The sequence below is a fragment of the Calliphora vicina genome, chromosome 4 (assembly GCF_958450345.1).
Source record: "Calliphora vicina chromosome 4, idCalVici1.1, whole genome shotgun sequence".
NCBI lineage: Eukaryota > Metazoa > Arthropoda > Insecta > Diptera > Calliphoridae > Calliphora > Calliphora vicina.
This window is the reverse complement of record NC_088783.1, coordinates 38,706,272-38,724,965: the sequence shown is the minus strand read 5'-3', so window position 1 is coordinate 38,724,965 and position 18,694 is coordinate 38,706,272. Positions and strand designations below refer to the sequence as shown.

Here is an 18,694-nt window from a genome sequence, read left to right as displayed (position 1 = left end):
ATTAATTCGTTTTTTAGATGTTTTTTTATTAGTTTTCATAACAAAAATCAAACTATGAACGACCAGTGTCTAATTATTTTGGATGTCAATTCTCAAAAGGAAATGTGTTCCTTTTGAGAATGTAAAATAAGTTAATGAATATAGAAATTTCTTCCTGTATTCAAATATGGGCACTTCCAGGGTCAAGAACGCCTTTGAAGTAAAAAATGTAAAGAAATCTATAGGCAAGTTTTGTTGTTTCCAATATATTTGCAATAAACATTGGATCAAGAACGCGACGAAAAATATAATTATTTTTAGATTGAATTAAAAAAAAAATGAGATTTTTTTCTAAAATATTGATTGATAGTTGTCATATTTAAATGTATTTGCATTCGTACAACCTTTAGTATTTAGATTTGGCATGCGATATTTATTACGCGTCACGTTTGTAATACAAATTATTTAGTTCAAATAATTTCAATTGCATTAAATACCAAAAGCTTTGTATTTACATTTATTAATTCGACAGTTCATTATTTAGCATAATTTTTCATTCTATCACGCGACCTTTTCAGTCTTCCACGACATTTTTGCTTTCTGCAGTTTGCTACTTATTTTTTGGTCCCGAAGGACCTTTCTGTGCATATGTTTTTTAATTTTTTTCCCTGATTTTCACAACTTTTCTACCTCACTGTCACTACACTGTCGCCTTAATTTACGTTACATTATGCTTTTGTTTGTGTGGTTCGGTGTTGAACACAGATTTGTAAAGTTATTTACCCCAAAAACAATTACAATAGCAATTTTATGTTAATTGATTGCAAATTGTGTAAATACTGCCAACAGTACAAATAAACCGAAACAATATAATACAAGTAGGTATAAATTAGACTTTATGGAAATTTGTTCAATCAGCAAAAATTTACAGCAATTTGTGAATACGATAAAAAAAGACTAGGTAGATGTGAAAGGGTGTAACATTTATTTGATTAAATTAATTAGTTACATTAACTACTTATTCATAATTTTCATAAAAACGCTTTAAAATGGAACGAAATAAGTTACAATCATCAAAAGCTAACAAATAGAAAGTCAAACATTTGAAAAATAATGTTATTTCATCAGATTCACATATATTCTCAAAGGTTTCTAAACATAAGTATGAATTTCACATTTGAATTGAATTTTAGGTTGATATGAAAGAAAAAATGTGTCATACATGTCATGTATCTAGGCAATGATGACCCATGAAAATTTCCTTCCTATGTTATGTCTGGTGTGTTTGAAGAGTACAGCATGGCTTGACAATGTTTGCTCTTACACTTTCCGCCATGTTAAACAAGTTTACAATTAACAATATCAAACATAATTATCGAAGATTTCTGAATATGTATTTGAATAGAATTTTTAGGTATTTACTTTGTTTATATGTCCGGCATTTCCGTGTTATGTCATGCCGAGTGTGTTGGAAGAGCATAGCATGACCTGACTGGCACTTGTCGCCAATAGTTAGATAATTTTATTATTTAAAGGCCTTTTTTTTAATAAATTTTATTTTATTATTATGTTCAATATGCAGTCTCGGCAATTTGTCCACAAACAATTAGTTAAAATTAAATGCAATTAGCTTTGAGTTTTTTGTATTAGTTTCAGATAATTAAATTTTAATAAAATAAATATGTTTTCAATTAAAATAAAGTAGAAATGTTTTTATATTTAAACAACAGGCATTGCATTATGATTTATTACGATACTACGACAACTATGTATGTTTTTCACATATCAATTATTTCAAATGAAATTCCTACCATACTTTAAAATTCCATACATATTCCCCATTATCAACATGTTCAATAGAATTCAAATATAATATTTTTTTTCCTTATTTTCAATTTAAATGCAGATGAACAAGCCAGCCAGCCCACATATGTGCCGAATGTGGCTGGCTGGGCTATGAATGACGATTGCAGGCGTTTTATTCAAATGTTGTTGAACATGAATTACAAATTTGCATAATTAATGCAATCGAATTTAATAAAATTAATTCTATAAATGTATACGAGTTACAGACGTTACTGCAAATGTATGTGACAATAAGCAAATGTATTTTTGTACAATTCCCATGTAATTTATTAGCAAAAAGCGAATGAATGAAAAATATAAATTAAAAACACATGAGATTTATATTTAAAACGATATAAAATTATATAATTTAATTTTTTTCTTTACAGTTTTTCTGTTATTTTGTGTTTGTAATTAAATGCAATTTGTGGTTGACCACAAAAATGACAAACAAACTCTCTTTTCTGTTATTCTTTTGGGTGTTTTTTATTATAAATTTTGTTTAACGTAATATTTATATCACTTATAATTAATTGAAATACAATATGGAATAAAATTAAATCAAATAATTTATGTATTAATTACACAAAAAATATATACTACAGGACAATATGTAGATCAGTGGTGGGCAGCCAAAGGGCGCCAAATGGCTGTCGAGCTGCTGATAAATTTTAAAAACCGCCGCCGCCGAAAATTTGTTCGGCTTAAGTCGGCTTGAAAATAGCCGCCGTTTTGAAAAAAGTTCAATAATAATTTCATAAAATTTTCACTTTTCAAATTTTTAGTTTTTTAGAATTTGAGTAGTTATTCTTTAGTCGGTTGACAGACGGCTTTGATCCGCCGCCGATAATTTTTGGGAGTCAGCCGCTGCCGTGTGAAATTTAGTCGGCGCAAGTCTCTGGTGGCGGGCACAAACAGAACATTATCCCATAAGACATAGAATTTTGAAATGGAAACTTCAACGATTCCATCTATTTGGATTCTATAAAGAAAGTGGACTACTAGGCACTTATTACAGAGACTGCTATCCATATAAATGTAGAAATGTTTAGTTATTCTATAAACATTTTTAACCACAAACTAAAACCCTAGTTTATTAAATCCACTCACTTCATTTTTTTCATATAAAAATTTTTCCAAAATGTTTAAAGTGAGAATTATAAATATCTCTAATTAAAAAAAACCTGCCTTTGAAGTTGCTAACACCGTAACTCTAATGGTTTCTAACCTACATGAATTTTACTAAAATTTGCCAAACACAAAAACTCTAATAAATTTTTGTGACATGTTAAAAAATGCCTTTTGTTAACATATTTAACAAAGAAATTTTTGGTTGCTCTAAAAAAAAGTTTGCTAATTAATTTCAGTTAAGCAAAAATATATCAGCTTATTTTAAATATTGTTTTGACTTACCCCCTCCTCTTTGCCTTGCAAAAAATGCACAGCTCCAGAACGTTGAATGCCGGGTAAAAACCACACTGGATGTGTCAACAGCAAACGTTCGACCAGACTTAAATCGCATGGTGGTGAATCATCCGAACCCCGTGACGTTTCACTTGAGGTTTCACCCTCAGCCAATATGCCACCATCTGAACTAGACACCAGAGATGTACGGGACTAAAAATATATAGAAAAATAAAAAGAAACAAAAATTTTAAATTTATTAACAATCAGTTAAACACTTTCTCGCTTTATATAATTTTTAAATGAAACTTTGTAAAGCGGCTTATAAATTCTGCTTAAATATATAAATTTTTTGACTTTCTACTGGTACATTGTTAGCATGTTTAAAAAGGATTTTATTTTGTGTTCCTTTTTTTGGGAGGATGTAAATATTTCTGTGTTGAAAAGTTTGCCAATTGTATTTTTTTTTTTTGCTAAACTTTTCTTTAGTGTTTTAGCATGAGGTTTTTTATGTTTGTAGTCACTGTCATTTTCACTAATTTTTGTTATGTTCACACAGCTGCTGCCAATTATACTTTTGTGTTTTTTTCGGTGTTTTGACATAAAAGCCTTTATTACAGTCTAACAAGCATTATAAGGGGGTATTTCAATGGGGAATTTTTAGAGGTCATATTAAAAAAATTACACAAAAAATAATATTCTACTCTTTCGCTATTTATTTTGCCACCTTAAAACTATGATAAGGGCTTAAACAAATGTTTTATTGTTCTTAAATAGGTACCAAAATGCAGAGAAACAAAATGGTTGTGGTAAAATTATCAACATATTGGGGGTATTCACACGGTCTGCTATTACTCATATTGTCATAATGTCCTAATATATTATAATAGTTGTTGTTGTGGTTTAAACAAAAAAAGTATTATTTTATGACAAAACAATAAACATAGTTCAAATAGTCTTATTAGTTTAGAAATTTTTTGTTTGAAACACAACAAAACTTTGTTTAACCTTTGCTTTACCAATACCCACCCAGGTTACCACATCGATTTTATTGGTTTAATATTTTTTTTAATTTTGTTTCGTTTTAAATGAAATTTGTACTCACTGAACAACTTTTAGAGTTCTATAGAATTTAATAGAACCATTTTAAACTTTTTATAAGGTTTTTTCAATTTTTTAAAATTTCGTTCGTCGCATATATTTATAGAAGTGTAGTGTCACCCGGGTGGGTATTGGTAAACCATGTACATAAAAAATATTTGGTAAAGCGAAGGTTAAACTATCATAATATATTAGGACATTATAACAATATGACCAAATAGCAGACCATGTGAATACCCCAATTATGATCATTATTAGTATCATATTATGATCAAATATAGCCGTTATATCATTGTCATGCTTAATCATAATATGTTCTGAAGTAATCATATTATGATCCAACCATATTTATGATCCAATGAATACAAAATTTAATTTTAATAGGGTTTGGTTTTAATGTGCTAAATTCTCAATTTAAATATTATTGATAAATACAAATAAAACTATAAAGCGAATGAGAATTATAGAAACCCAAACTTTATTTAAAGTCTTACATTTTAAATCGTAAGAGATCTAATAAACGATTATATATATAAACTGTTCTATATCATTTCGATATAGAATTCCAAAAATTTTATTTTTCATGTGTAAAGAAGAAACTAGGAAGATTCTAAATGAAAAAAACAAATTCAAAAATTATAAAATTGTTTATATAAATGGATTTATGTCTGTATTTGCATTTTAACGTTTCTTCATAATTTGATAAAAAAACTATTTTTGAGAATCACAGAAATATTGCTTCAGCAAAAAAAAAGATTTTTTCATCATGGGGTAGATAAGCCTCAGCAAAGACTTATGCAGGAAGTTTATTCCACGTACTAACGGAACTGCTAAGGAACGAATTTCCCCAGTATTGTGTGTGAGCGATCCACTATCCAAGCGACTACGAATGCACTGTGGTTCCAAATCAAAATCTATGTGGACAAAATTGTGAAAATCGGTATCTTCAGAATTTGGAAAAACTAAGTTTTTTTGGAAGCTGACAATCTGCTCTTCTCCAATACAAATAGGTTTTTCAATTGAACATTTCGTTTTCTCGACAGAAGCGCCAGAAGTTCAGCAAAGTTTGAATCATATTTTTGTTAATTTTTTTTAATATTGTACTGCTTTACTAAATTAGATATATCTCAATGGTTTTACCATATAGAAATTCATACTTCAAAACATAGATAAACATTGATATAGGCTTTTATTAAATGTATATCTTATATTTATGGGCCTCTCCATTTTCCTGTTATAGTCCTTTATACTTGGTTCTAAAATATACTGATATTATTTTTTAAGAATGTTATATAGTTTGCCAAAAAAATACCGTCGAAGCCCGTCCAATGACTATATTTTTTAATTTTTACGGAATGGAATTTTTAGAAATATTTTTTTATTTATTGTTGATTTTTATATATCTAGACCCTACTGTAACTTGAAATATAGTAAATACAGATCTTTTTAAAAATTTAGTTTCAGAAAGACATGAAAACGTATTTTTTTTAATTTTTTATTATGTATATCTAGACCCTACTGTAACTTTAAAAAAAGTTTATATTGATCTTTTAAATATTTTTTTTTGGAATCGGAGATACCAATTCTATATAAAAAGAGCGCCAAATAATTTTGTCCACCTAGATTTTGATTTGGAACCACAGTGGAATGGATGGATGATCGTTAAAACTGAAGGTATTGGGATCCCTAATTAAAACAGAATATATTCCATTGTATATAGAACAGTGAAATACAACCCACATTGTGACGATACTCTATTTAATCAGTATCACCGATTAGCACATTCTCCTGTACGCGGTCGAGCAACGCCAAACTATCAGCCCAATTATGAATAAAAATTTCCCGAGTGTTTTTTCCCATTTCCCATTTTTCCTATTCAAATTCAATGTTAAAAATAAGAAAAGTGAAAAAACACCCGAGGAATTTTTATGCATAATTGGGCTGTATACTTCAAAGGCCCTACCATGAATGAGAGTTGTATTCCATTTTCGGTTGGCTATAGGTTGTTGAGTGAATTATTTCCTACAAAGAGACACTTGAATGCTTCTTTCGACTAGTGATGCCTGATTCAACTGCTGAATATTCTCATGTCCAGCGCATCAATAGATTCCGATTCTTTAATATTTATGCCATCTAACATGATCTGTAGTTCCAGATTTGATCTATAACAACTTCTACAATGTGATATCTGAGTAGCTTGATATAAATCGAGAGAAATTATAACCAACACGAAAATCAATAAGTTTCAATACATGTGCACTAGACCAGACTCTATCGAACGCCTTGGACACATCTAAAGTCAGCGCTTTACGGTGAATGGACTGCTAAAATGCGTCCCTACAAAAGCCAAACTGGTGTTCGCTAAGTGAATTGTTTGACTTCAAATATTTCACAAAAATATACCATTCATTCCATAATTTTAACAAATGCAGAGAAAATTGCTATTGGGTGATAAATTTCAGTGTTGTTAGCTTCTCTCTTTTTAGGAATTGGCGTTACATTAGCATTCAACATAGAGAAAATTCACCCGCATGATGGATGATCTAGCGTAGAAAATCACTGCTTAACCCAGCTTATGTTGAGATCCTGTAGAACTGATTTAAATACGAGATCACGAAAGAATATATTTGGCATAGTTACTGATACTCTTTCGAGCTGGGGCTTTCTGGGAAGTTCGAGTTATTTGCAAATACTATAATTTATTCTATAAAAAAGTTACAGGAATTATTCACTGCCACGGGGAGCAGTAAGAACTTTAGCTCGAATACGCAGCTTGAGAAGATATTTTTCACGACTTAGCACATTGACACACGAATATTTTTTTATTATTACGCCAGATTCTAAATGCTTCCTCTTTGGACGTGATTGCTATTTTGCACTTTTGATTAAAGTAAGGTTTTCATCTCCAGAGTAAATAAGTTTTGATTTTCTCCATGATATTGATATTGTCTAAGAAACAGAGTTGACCTCGGTTAAACGATCCTAAGTTAATGGTTTCGTAACTGTTCGCGCAATGTTACGAACGGTAAAATTAGACCAACATTTTTTTCGATATCGAGCAACAGACAGTTAAAAAATTGCGGTAGGCAGATTTTAATACTGTTTCTCAAATATATCTCGATCTAGAAAAATGTCGAAGTTCTCTATTCAAATCCAACCCCCAGTAAGAACATTCATTGCCAAGTAATGAGTTAATATGCTAATATTGTGCCAATTCACTTCTTACACAGTAGCATTTTAAATCATTATTTTACAAAGGGCGATTTGCATTGGATGCAAATAATTACCGTAACCGTTGTTTATAAATAAGCAATCAAAAATGCTTAAAAAATGAAAAAATAAGCAAACAAATATGCAAAAAGCATCTCGAATATGCATGGGGAATATATTTATAAAGCTACTTTTAGAGCTTAATTTTAAGAAAGTAAACTTTGTCTACATTTCATATGAACTTTAAATGATTTTAAATCGCTAAACGTATTTAAAGTATGTATTTATATTAGTTGAAATATTTAGCTCATAAATTGTTTCTTTAAATTCTTTTAAATTGTTTATGCAAATTACTGTATCCTCACTCACTACCTCTAGCGCTTTAATGCAGATAAAAATGAAATAGATATTTTTTTTTATGATTTCTGTTATTTTATCATTAAACATCATCAAAAAGATATTTTAACGTTGGCTTTTGATACCCGCAGTCAGTTGTATTTCGTACGAAACTCAATGCCAAAATGCTTAAAAACAAACACACCCACTCTTATTAGATGGATAGGAAAGACATATTCTCACACTTCATAGTCGAGCGGTATAAGCAGGGATGGGAATTAAATGAAACAAAATTTTAAACTACGATGTTTTACGGAAAACATTAATTTATTTATCGAGGTAAAAGGTACTTTTTGAAGTACTTAGAGATTCGTTAGTTACTAAGTTACAAAATATTTTAAGAACCTTTAAAAACTCAGGCTCATTTTAACAGAAATACTTAAGGTACGTTCACATTGTCGAAATATTTGATGAAAAAGCGTTACAACTAAAAAATCTACATTTCTCTTTCAATTGAACCAAAGTTTTTTTCAATAAATGAGCTTCAGTTTAGATAATGTCTCAATATAATATCATTATTTACTGTTTGTATAAAATTCGCCCTTATAAAATTCATCTAAGATCCAATAAACATTGTTTGAAAATAGTGGTTCCGTTTTCCCGTCAAATATTTTATCATGCTTTGGGTTTTGAGACACTTGTAGTGTTACGTTTTAACACATAGGCTACAGCAGGCTACCGACCACAGTCTGTCAAAATTAAAATAAACACGATTATATGACGACAATTATTTTGACGCCATCACAGCTACTCGACCTTTTGCCGCTGTGGCCAACTTAAGCTAATTTCTATTTTCGTAGGCGACTATAAAAATATGAATCGAAACGTCAAACTTCAATGTCAGCTGACTACGATGTTGCTGTCATTTTCATTATAATTAAGTAGCGACGATTGCCGCCAACGGTAGGCTGTGTAGTCTACGTGTTTGAAGCATTAATGTTTAATATCACTGACTCATCCATCCCTGTGTAATTGTGCTCAATCTCTCCAGGCCTTCTGCGAACAAAAAAAATAAAATATAAAAAGCAAATTCTAGATATTTTGTCAACAACATGAAATTGTTTACACCAAACGCGTGTCAATTGAAGCGTGCAAAATATTTATGACTTTTTGCATTCGCAAAAAAACAATCAACAACAGCAACAAACCAAACCAAAAAAAAACAACCTAAACATCAACAAATCTACACGATGGAGGGCAACATACAACAAATAAAATAAATAATAAGAAGCAGTGTGACAGTGACGTTATTAGTGGAAAGAAAAAGTGCTTCATGGCTTAAAGCTATTGAGAAGACGACAACCACCAACATTTTCTTCTTTTTTTCCCATTTTCACTGAGCAGAATAAATATATCATATAAAAAGCTAGACTTTAAATGTTAGTGACAACAAAATGACATTTGTATGGTTTATCTATGTTAAATATACGAGGGTAATCTCTAGGTTGAAAAATGCTGGTGTTTTGGTTTTTAAATTTCTTTCTTGCTATTTTTTTTTTCTAAATAAAATGTATATTATTTTATTTATTGTATCATAAAATATGAAAATATATTTTTTTTGCTGTAAAAATTTGCATATTTTCATAATTTTTGTTTTGTTTAAAGTGAGAGTTTTTTTTGTTAACATTTATTTTGTGTGAGTCGTTGAAATATGAACTCCTTTAGCTTTTGCTGGAAAAAGTATGCATTTCCGTTTGATGCCACAATGTCTGGTGGGATTCAAATGTTTTTATATTTTTTTTTGGTTTTAAAATAATACAATGAAATGTAGGTGAAGAGTTGCCATGCCAAGTGAAATTTATTGCTAATAAGGGTGGTTTTGAAGGTTGAAATTATTCTGTAATTCAAAACTTTTATAAACAGATTTGTATAAACTGTTATAATACCAACAGAGCTTATCATAGTTTTGGCAAAATATCAATATAAACAAGTAAGAGATCTATATTCGGCTGTGCCGAATCTTATATACCCTTCATTAAATTATACTTCCAAATAAAAAATTTAAATATTTTAAATTTTTTTTTTTAAATTTAAAATTTTTTTTTTTAAATTTTAAAAAATTTTAAAATTTTTTTTGTTGAAAAAAAAAATTCTGGTTAAAAAATATTTTTTCCGATTTTGACCCATTGTAGGTCCAACTTACTAAAACCATAGTAAGTTGGACCTACAATATACGTCGTTGCAAAGGTCTTTGAAATATCTATCATTAGATATCCATATTGTCTATATTAATGACTTAGTAATCCAGATATAGGTCAAAAATCGAGGTTGTCCTGGTTTTTTCCTCATATCTCAGCCATTTGATTTTAAATAGCAAACTTCTCGAAATCATGTCTGACAGAATTATTGAAGATTTGGATCCCGAAGATATCAGGGGTCTTCAGAAAATTGATTTCAACAGACAGACAGACGGACATGGCTTAATCGACTCCGCTATCTATAAGTATCCAGAATATATATACTTTATAGGTTCGGAAATGAAAAATGTAGAAATTACGAACGGAATGACAAACTTATATATACCCTTCTCACAAAGGTGAAGGGTATAAAAATGACTGACACACTTATGACATTTCCTTAGCTTGTTACTTAAACACTCAAGTGTAAACAAATATGAAGGAAGACTTCCACAGAGGGAAGGGAACTGCTACAGAACTGGTCGCGTGATTGGTTCATTGGTATAAGAACCGGTTCTAATTCTAACAGTTGATATGAAAGAAACATGACACTTTAACATATTAAATTGACTCATTTTGGGAACTCTGTGGCAGGTTATTGATATAATCAAATAAACAGATCAAATCATTTAGTTTTAATGTGAACACCCTAAAAATCATTTCTACAATATCTGTAAGCAACTGAAGGAAATTAATTGTTGAATCTAAAATCTTAATTTTCAAAATAAAATTAAAACCACTCCATTAAAGAATTCATTGTAAATTAAATAAGGACTGATATCGAAAAATTCTTAACACACGTTTTTCATTAAAACTTTTAACCCAAGTATTTTTTTTTGATTAAGTTACCTTTGTAAATCATATCAGTTATTATGTTTAATGTCAATTATGTTAATTTGTTGTTAAAAAGTGCGTACTAAAATTATTAAATAATTTCAACAAAACCCAACTTGGTCCTACAAAAAGTTGGTCAAACTATCAAAGGTCTGCCGTCAAACTGATTCCAATGTTATTAAACAATATCGGGAGAACTTGTCCGTTGATAGAAAACCTGGTTCAGATAGAAGGAATGGTCCACATAATGTTTCTAAAGCCAATAAATAGCAAGAATTTTCCAAAGAGCACCTAACACATGCGGTAGGAAAGCAGTCCGGTTAGCTTAGTATTCGGGCAAGAACTTAAAGCCAATGCAGGTTTAAAAACATACAGGGCCCAAAAAATTCCTGACAGGAACTCTGCTAAAAATTTAGAGGCCAAAGGCAGTATACGGAAATTGAAGTCAAATTTTATAAAAAACAAGTAAGAAAGTATGGTCGGTCAAGCCCGACCATATAATACCCTACAATAAGTAAAAGAGCAAAAAAATGTTTCTTTTAAAATTTCAGTAATTTATATTTTTGAGTGATTTTCGGAAGTGGGCCTTATATGGGAGCTATGACCAATTATGGACCGATCACCATGAAATTAGGTCGTGTGATTTATGTCTATATGAAAGTTGAATTTTGTGTGCATTTTTAAGCGATTTATCGGAACCAGGTCTATATGGAAGCTATGACTAATTATGGACCGATCGTAACAAAATTTGGTGACATGAATTTTGTATATATAAAACTTATTTGGAGCGGAATTTGTGGAGATACATTTATAAATTAAAAATTTATGGCCGATAAAGTCCAATTTCGGAAGGTCATTTGTATGGGGGCTAGGTGAAATAATGGACCGATTTCAGCCAGTTTCAATAGGTTTCATCTTTGAGCCGAAAAAATAATATGTACCAAATTTGATCGAAATATCTTCAAAATTGCGACCTGTACTCTGCGCACAAGGTTTACATGGACAGCCAGACGGACGGACATCATCTAATCGACTCAGAAAGTGATTCTAAGTCGATCGGTATTACTCCACTATGGTGGAGTAGGGTATAAATATACCTGCTGCATAATGGATGACGAAACGTATGTTCTGGATTTTTTTGCAGCTTCCGGGTCAATATTTTTATGTTGCTGATGCTCGAGGGAATGTTGTAGAATAGTTTAGGACATAAAAAAGGGCTCTAAAAATACCGAAATTTACATCAAGGAATGTTTACAAAAGAGGATGTACTTCTTAATGCGTACACTTATTTTTGGCCTGATTTGGCATTCTGTGACCATAGTAAGCAAGGTCGTGAGTGGTATATGAACATTAATGTGGTATTTGTACCACGATATGCAAATCCTCGAAACTGCCTGGAGCTAAGGCTAGTGGAGAGATATTGGGATCTTGTTAAAAGAGAATAGTGTAGCACAAAATAGGTTTTTAACATATATGTATGTTAAGATTTTTTCGATCTCAGTCCTTAAATAAATTTTAAAAGGTATTGAAACATGTGGCCTAGTTGCGTTCGTTACAGGTTAAATGTGATGGTCTGGTCAGATTTCAGTAGCTCATAAAATATAGGACATTTTTGCTGCCACCAAATACAGAGAATTACATTAGCGCAATGGATATTTGGATACGATCTCTTACGCTTCGGTTATCGTAATTGATTAATTTTTATTCGGTGCTAAAATGATTTACTTTTATAGCGTTGAAGCAACATTTCAGACATAAAAAATCGTCTTTCAAGGTCTCTCAGCTTCAATTCGTATGGTACCCAATTTCCCTGCTAGTGGACGAATCCTGCTGCTTGAAAATGTTTTGAAATTGCTGATTAGTAGCTCCCAACGATTTTACAAGCTCTCCAATTCTTGGACTTAAAACTTTTTTTGCTGGTCTGGGCGATATTTGTCTTCCGTGTCGAAATTACCACTCTGAAACGCACAAACCAAGGCACTGGTTTTAAAATGACGGTTTGTTGGCACAACATTCGATATTCTCGAACATTGTTGTTTTCACAATAATGTTCAATAACTAAGTGAGAAGATATGACAGATATGTAACCTTCAAAAGAATGGCATATCTTATCATATCTGTTGTGAATCCCGCATTTGTATGTTATAAACACCCAGAGAAAAAAATATAGTTGAGCATGTTTACTGTAACCATTTTAACATTTTTACAAGTTTTTTAACAATATTATTGTCACAGTAATTATTTATAGGGTTGAGGTAACAATAATATGGTTAATTTACGATTCACATGATTGTATCAATCATATACATATATTGTAGCAGTAAACAAGTATATTTTTGTGACAACCATTTGTATAATGATTATGATAACATAATATGTTGTTCTCAGATTATGGTATCCAAAAGCCGAGAACAACATAATATGGTAAATTCTTCATTATAAAAATGGTTGTCACAAACATATACTTGTTTACTGCAACCATATATATTGTTGATAAAATCATGTGAATCGTAAATTAAAGTATCGTGTTTCCAACAGAAAGATGGGCAGAAGGAGGGACATAGCTAGATCGTTTTAGAATCTTATGAGGAATGACAAAATCAATAATTTTGATGGTGGATATTAAAAGGTCTGGTTGTAAAGTGATCGACAAAACATAAGCTACCAAAATGACTATAATTTAAGCGAATTTGGAGACAATGTAAAGAAGTTACTATCTCCTTAAGAGCTCAAAACCAATTCGATATTATACTTTTTCATCAGTGCTATCCATTATAATAATTTAAAGGGTAATGCCTACAATTTTAAACAGCTTTTCGGTTTGACCCGATTTTTATAGAGCTTATAAACAAAATCCTTCAACATTAATCCTCTTATGGTTAAAACCTTTTAATCAGTTTTAAATTTTTAAGTTTTTTCTTTTCCCAGATTCTTCTCTTAAAAAACTAATGACTTGTGGTTACCCTTTGTAAGCTAAGAAGAGCAAAGTTGAGTGTATTACACCTTAAGTATTGTTTATTCTAATGTTCTTATTAAATAGCAGGTTCTATTAGCAAAACAGTTGGAAAAAAAAACTCAGCATAAAAATCAGCCATTTGTTTAAATATTTCAACGTTGAAAAACTCTCGTAAACAACATAAAAAACAGGCAGGCAGGCAGGCAGGCAGACCGACAGACAATAAAATAAGATAGATAAAGAGACAGACCGACATAGAAACAAACTTGTACTCATATTCGTACATAAATGCCAAGGTAATCCTCTGTCTGTGCATTTTTAGGTTTCGAGCAGTTTGTTTGTTTATTTGTTTGATGTAAAATAATACCAGCTCTGAAACAAATACCATTTAAAGAAGGAAAAAAAGAAAAAAATATTGTGTATTTAACAAGACTGGATAAATAAATACAAAATTTTTTAAACAAAAAGAAAATTTTGCATTAACAACTCAAAAAAGGCGTGTTGCTTTTTGATGATTTAAAAAAATCTCTCAAAAGCGACAACGACTAGTTGTGTGTTTGAAAGTCATCAAAAATTATCAGCATCATGATTTTTGTTATTTTATATTTTTCCACATTTTAAGCTTTATGGCAGGCGAATTATTGTTGTTTCATTTTGATGCCAGACACACTTTTCAAATTGTTTTTCCTTAGCTCTTACAAAAAGCAACATAAAGCAGAAAGAAACCATTATAACGAGTCCTATGATCCTGAATTGAGAGATTTTGATGTTTAAAGACGTTTTAACTAACATTCACATACATTATGATTTATTTAATGTAAGAGTGAGTATATTTGAGTTGAAGATTTTATTGTAAAAGCTTTTTCGTTGTTGTTTTTGAAACAAGTGATTTTTCATCATTTATTTCATATTTTGCTTCTTTCTCCTAATGGTTTTTGTCATTTTGATTTTCTTGAAATAAAATGAAGAAAAAAATAATATTTTTCTTATATAAGTGCATGTGTTTAGTATATAGTAGACCGGATATATGATACTTTTATATACTCGTACTTAAAAATAATGTACATTTTTCAATTGTACTTAAATATTTTAGTTTTTATTTTGTAGAAGCTCACTGAGACTGTATTAAAAGAAATCTTATTTGAAACTGACATACTTTTGTTAAATTTTTTATAGTTTTAATGTAATGGAAATGCAATAGGTAATAAAATAATTGAAATGTCTCTAGAATATTAAGAAATTGAGAATTTATAAAATGAATGGAATATCTTCATAAAATTATCTGAATCTGATTCATAATATGTGAAACGGCCAGGATGCTAAATCTAAGGGAAAACACATAAATATTTCCAATTTTGACATCATAATAGGATTATATTCATACTAGACATGACAATCGCATAAGAAATCCTAGGGAAATCCACTGCAAACTTTTTCAATATCCCTAAAGAATATCAGTACTGAAGTAGCTAAGGGAAGAATAAAGTAAATTTATCAACTGTGTTAAATAGAAGCATGACTCACAGAGCTAGGAATATCTAGGACGTTTGTCGTCACAGTTTTAATACTAGAAGGATAATAAGTGAATCATGGGAACTTGAAAAAGTACAATGGTCTTCTGGTCGACAAAAGGAATTATATAAATATCATATTACCACCAGGTGTCATTAGGAAACCTGGTGGTAATATTACAGATAGTTGAACTTATGATAACTAGTAGGGACGATTTCTAAACTACTACGGCAAACTTCTTCAACAGTCCTAAATAATTTCAAGACTGATGTAGCTAAGGAAAGGAGGATTATCGTAACAAACTTGAAACTTACTTTCAAAAGTGTGACTAGTAGGATCATGGGAGATTTAAAAAGTACAATGAATGCTTCAGGTCTTCGGATGATACTATCAAAAGATCGTGATACATCAGGGTTCCTGATGACACCAGAAGGTCGCTTTACGTAAAGTGGTACTGATCTAAGAGACGCTTTGTAAGCTACCACTGCAAACTACTTTAACCGCCATAGTCAATTTCAACACTGATGTAGCTAAGAGAAGAATAAATAAAACTTTCTACTGTGTTACAAGGAATTAAGCCTTGCGCAGCTAGGAGGATTATCGTCAGAAACTTGAAACTCACTTTTAAAGGTGTGACTAGTAGGATAATGCGAGATTTAAAAAGTACAATGGAGACTTCAGGTTTTCGGAAGGTACTATCTGAAGATCACGATACGCTTGAGTTCATGATGATACCAGAAGGTAGCTTTACAGAAAGTATATTGATCTAAGAGACACTTTCTAAGCTACTACATCAGAAGCCCCAGTGAATTATTAAGACTGATGTAGCTAAGGGAAGAACAAAGGAAACTTTTCAAAGTACAACGTCTACGGAAGGTACTATCTAAAGACCTTGATACGCCAGGATTTCTGATAATACCATAGGGTAGTTTTTCTAAGCTTCCACTGCAAACTACTTCAACAGCCCTAGTCAATTCCAACACTGATGTAGCTAAGGGAAGAATACATGAAACTTTTCAACAGTACAGTGTGGAATCAAGACTTACAGAGCTAGAACGATTACCTATCCAAACTTGAAACATACTTGTAAAAGAATTACTGAAAGGATGACGAGGGAATCATGGGAGTTTTAAAAAGTACAATGGAGACTTAAGGCCCACAAAAGGAACTATTTAAAGATCTTGATACGCCAGGGTTCCGAATGACACCAGATTGTAGTTTTACAGATAGTATTACTGATCTAAGAGACTCTTTCTAATCTACCACTGCAAATAGTTTCAACAGCCATAGTCAATTCCAACACTGATGTATCTAAGAAAGGATAAAGGGAACTTTTCAACAGTACTGAGAGGAAACAAAAGAGCTACCGTGATTACCAACACAAACGTGGAACATACTTCCAAAAGTGTAACTGAAAGGATGAATAGGGAATCATGGGAGTTTTAAGGTCCACGAAAGGTAATATCTATAGGTATTGGTACGCCAGGTTTCCTGATGACACTAATTGATAATATTACAGAAAATAGTACTGAATTATAGGAACTACTTATTGAAAGTTTCGGGATTGAAAGAAATATGATCAAATCAAAACAACCTATAGCCTCCGAAATCCATAAAAATGTGGAATTCAAATTGTGAATTATAATTCTGTAGAGTCAGATGGCAAATTTCCAGCATTGCTGTAACAATTGATATTAGAAGATTGTGCCATCATGCCATGGTTGTTTAGAATCTTTAGCAGTAGTCAGAAATCAAGCTACATTTATAAGTAATTGGTACGTCACCATTTTTACTGAAAACACTAGAAAGAATGCTTGATATCCACGTGCTACTGGGATAACGAGATCTTAATTGCTGTTGTTGTAACAGGTTCACTGTCATTATAAGTTCTTCGCAGGTAAAAAAACAACTAGTTAATAGGGCTATCCCTAAGTTGAAAATCTTTGGCCGGTTGAAACTTGGAGCGAAGATCTAATTGTGAAACGTGACAACGAGATCTTAGTCTTCACTAATGGTTTGAAGATGATTCTATCACGGTTGATCCAGCTGCTTAACGAATCGGGAACTTTGTCTTGAGATGAAGACCATTTGAGTGAACAGTCTTCCGAAATGTTTATATATACTGAAGTCGAAATGTTTACTCGACCGCATGGATTATCTAGTTCAGATGGATATGAAAGCATTTGGTTAATTGAAATGTCTGAAAATTGTGACAGAAACATTTAGCTTTTGAACAAAACTGTAGTATGGAAGAAGATTCAAATCCCGTTAGTTGGATTATCGAGTAGGATCGATGAATTGGGAGACGGAACACAGATAGTCTTCGATTAGCACTTGCGGAATATTCAAGCTTGTGTGGAACTTAACAACTCTGGAAAGGAACTGAACTATTATCGCTTACGACCAAAAATATTTTATTCAGAAAGCTACGGGTTTCCTACGTTGTAGCTACTTCAGCAGTTGTATGGGCGTGGATTTTAAGACGGTTGTTAATCCAGCTGCTAAATGAATTGGGGAACTTGGTCTGGAGATGACCACCATTTGCTTCAAAGTAGACAGTCTTACGTAACGCAGGCAATCAGTTCGTATACACTGAAGACGAAATATTTTCTTTCTCTGGTCCAGATGGATATGAGGGCATTTGTTAAATTGAATTATCTGCAGATTGTTCCAGAAACAGTTTATTTTTGAACAAAAGTTATTAAGAAAATTATGTAATTAATAGGATAGTCTTTGATTATCACTTGAGGAATATCCGAGCTTCTTTGGCCATTACTGATCCGGGACAAGACTATCATTCCTTTGAATGCAAATCTATTAGACTTCTGATAGGTATGGACACTGTATGGTCGTACGCATTTTGGAAAGTATGACTCTCCTATTACAAATGTTGTCTGGACGAGGTGGAAAACCAACTATTCAAAATTTATATGCACAAAAAACGTTGAAACTAGATAAATAACAGTGATTTTATGTAATGTTTCCACTGTATTTCTATTTACCCCACCTTTATGTCTTCTTATTCTATTTTTCAAATTCATTAAAAATCATTCAAATACTCTAAGTGTTTGTTAAAATCAAATTAATTTCCACACAATTCTAACATTAATTGAATAAAATTGTCTGCAACTTTTCGTTTTTTTTTTCCGGTTTTGAAACGCAACGAAAGGAATGTTTTCCTTTCAATTAAACACGCACTAAAAACTCAAATAGACAACAACACAATTTTTTCCTGTATTCCATTACATTTCAAGTTCAAACTGCTAACGTACAAAACACA

The 18,694-nt window shown here is 31.2% G+C and overlaps 1 protein-coding gene across 6 annotated transcripts in view; it reads right to left on the bottom strand.

Moving 5' to 3' along the window:
* spri (sprint) overlaps positions 1-18,694 on the bottom strand; it is a 352,783-nt gene that overhangs the window by 73,295 nt on the left and 260,794 nt on the right. For all 6 annotated transcript variants that reach the window (XM_065510259.1, XM_065510260.1, XM_065510263.1 and 3 more), the window contains one exon: positions 3,238-3,441. In XM_065510259.1, coding sequence (XP_065366331.1) covers positions 3,238-3,441 — 204 coding nt within the window. The remainder of the gene's footprint in view (positions 1-3,237; positions 3,442-18,694) is intronic.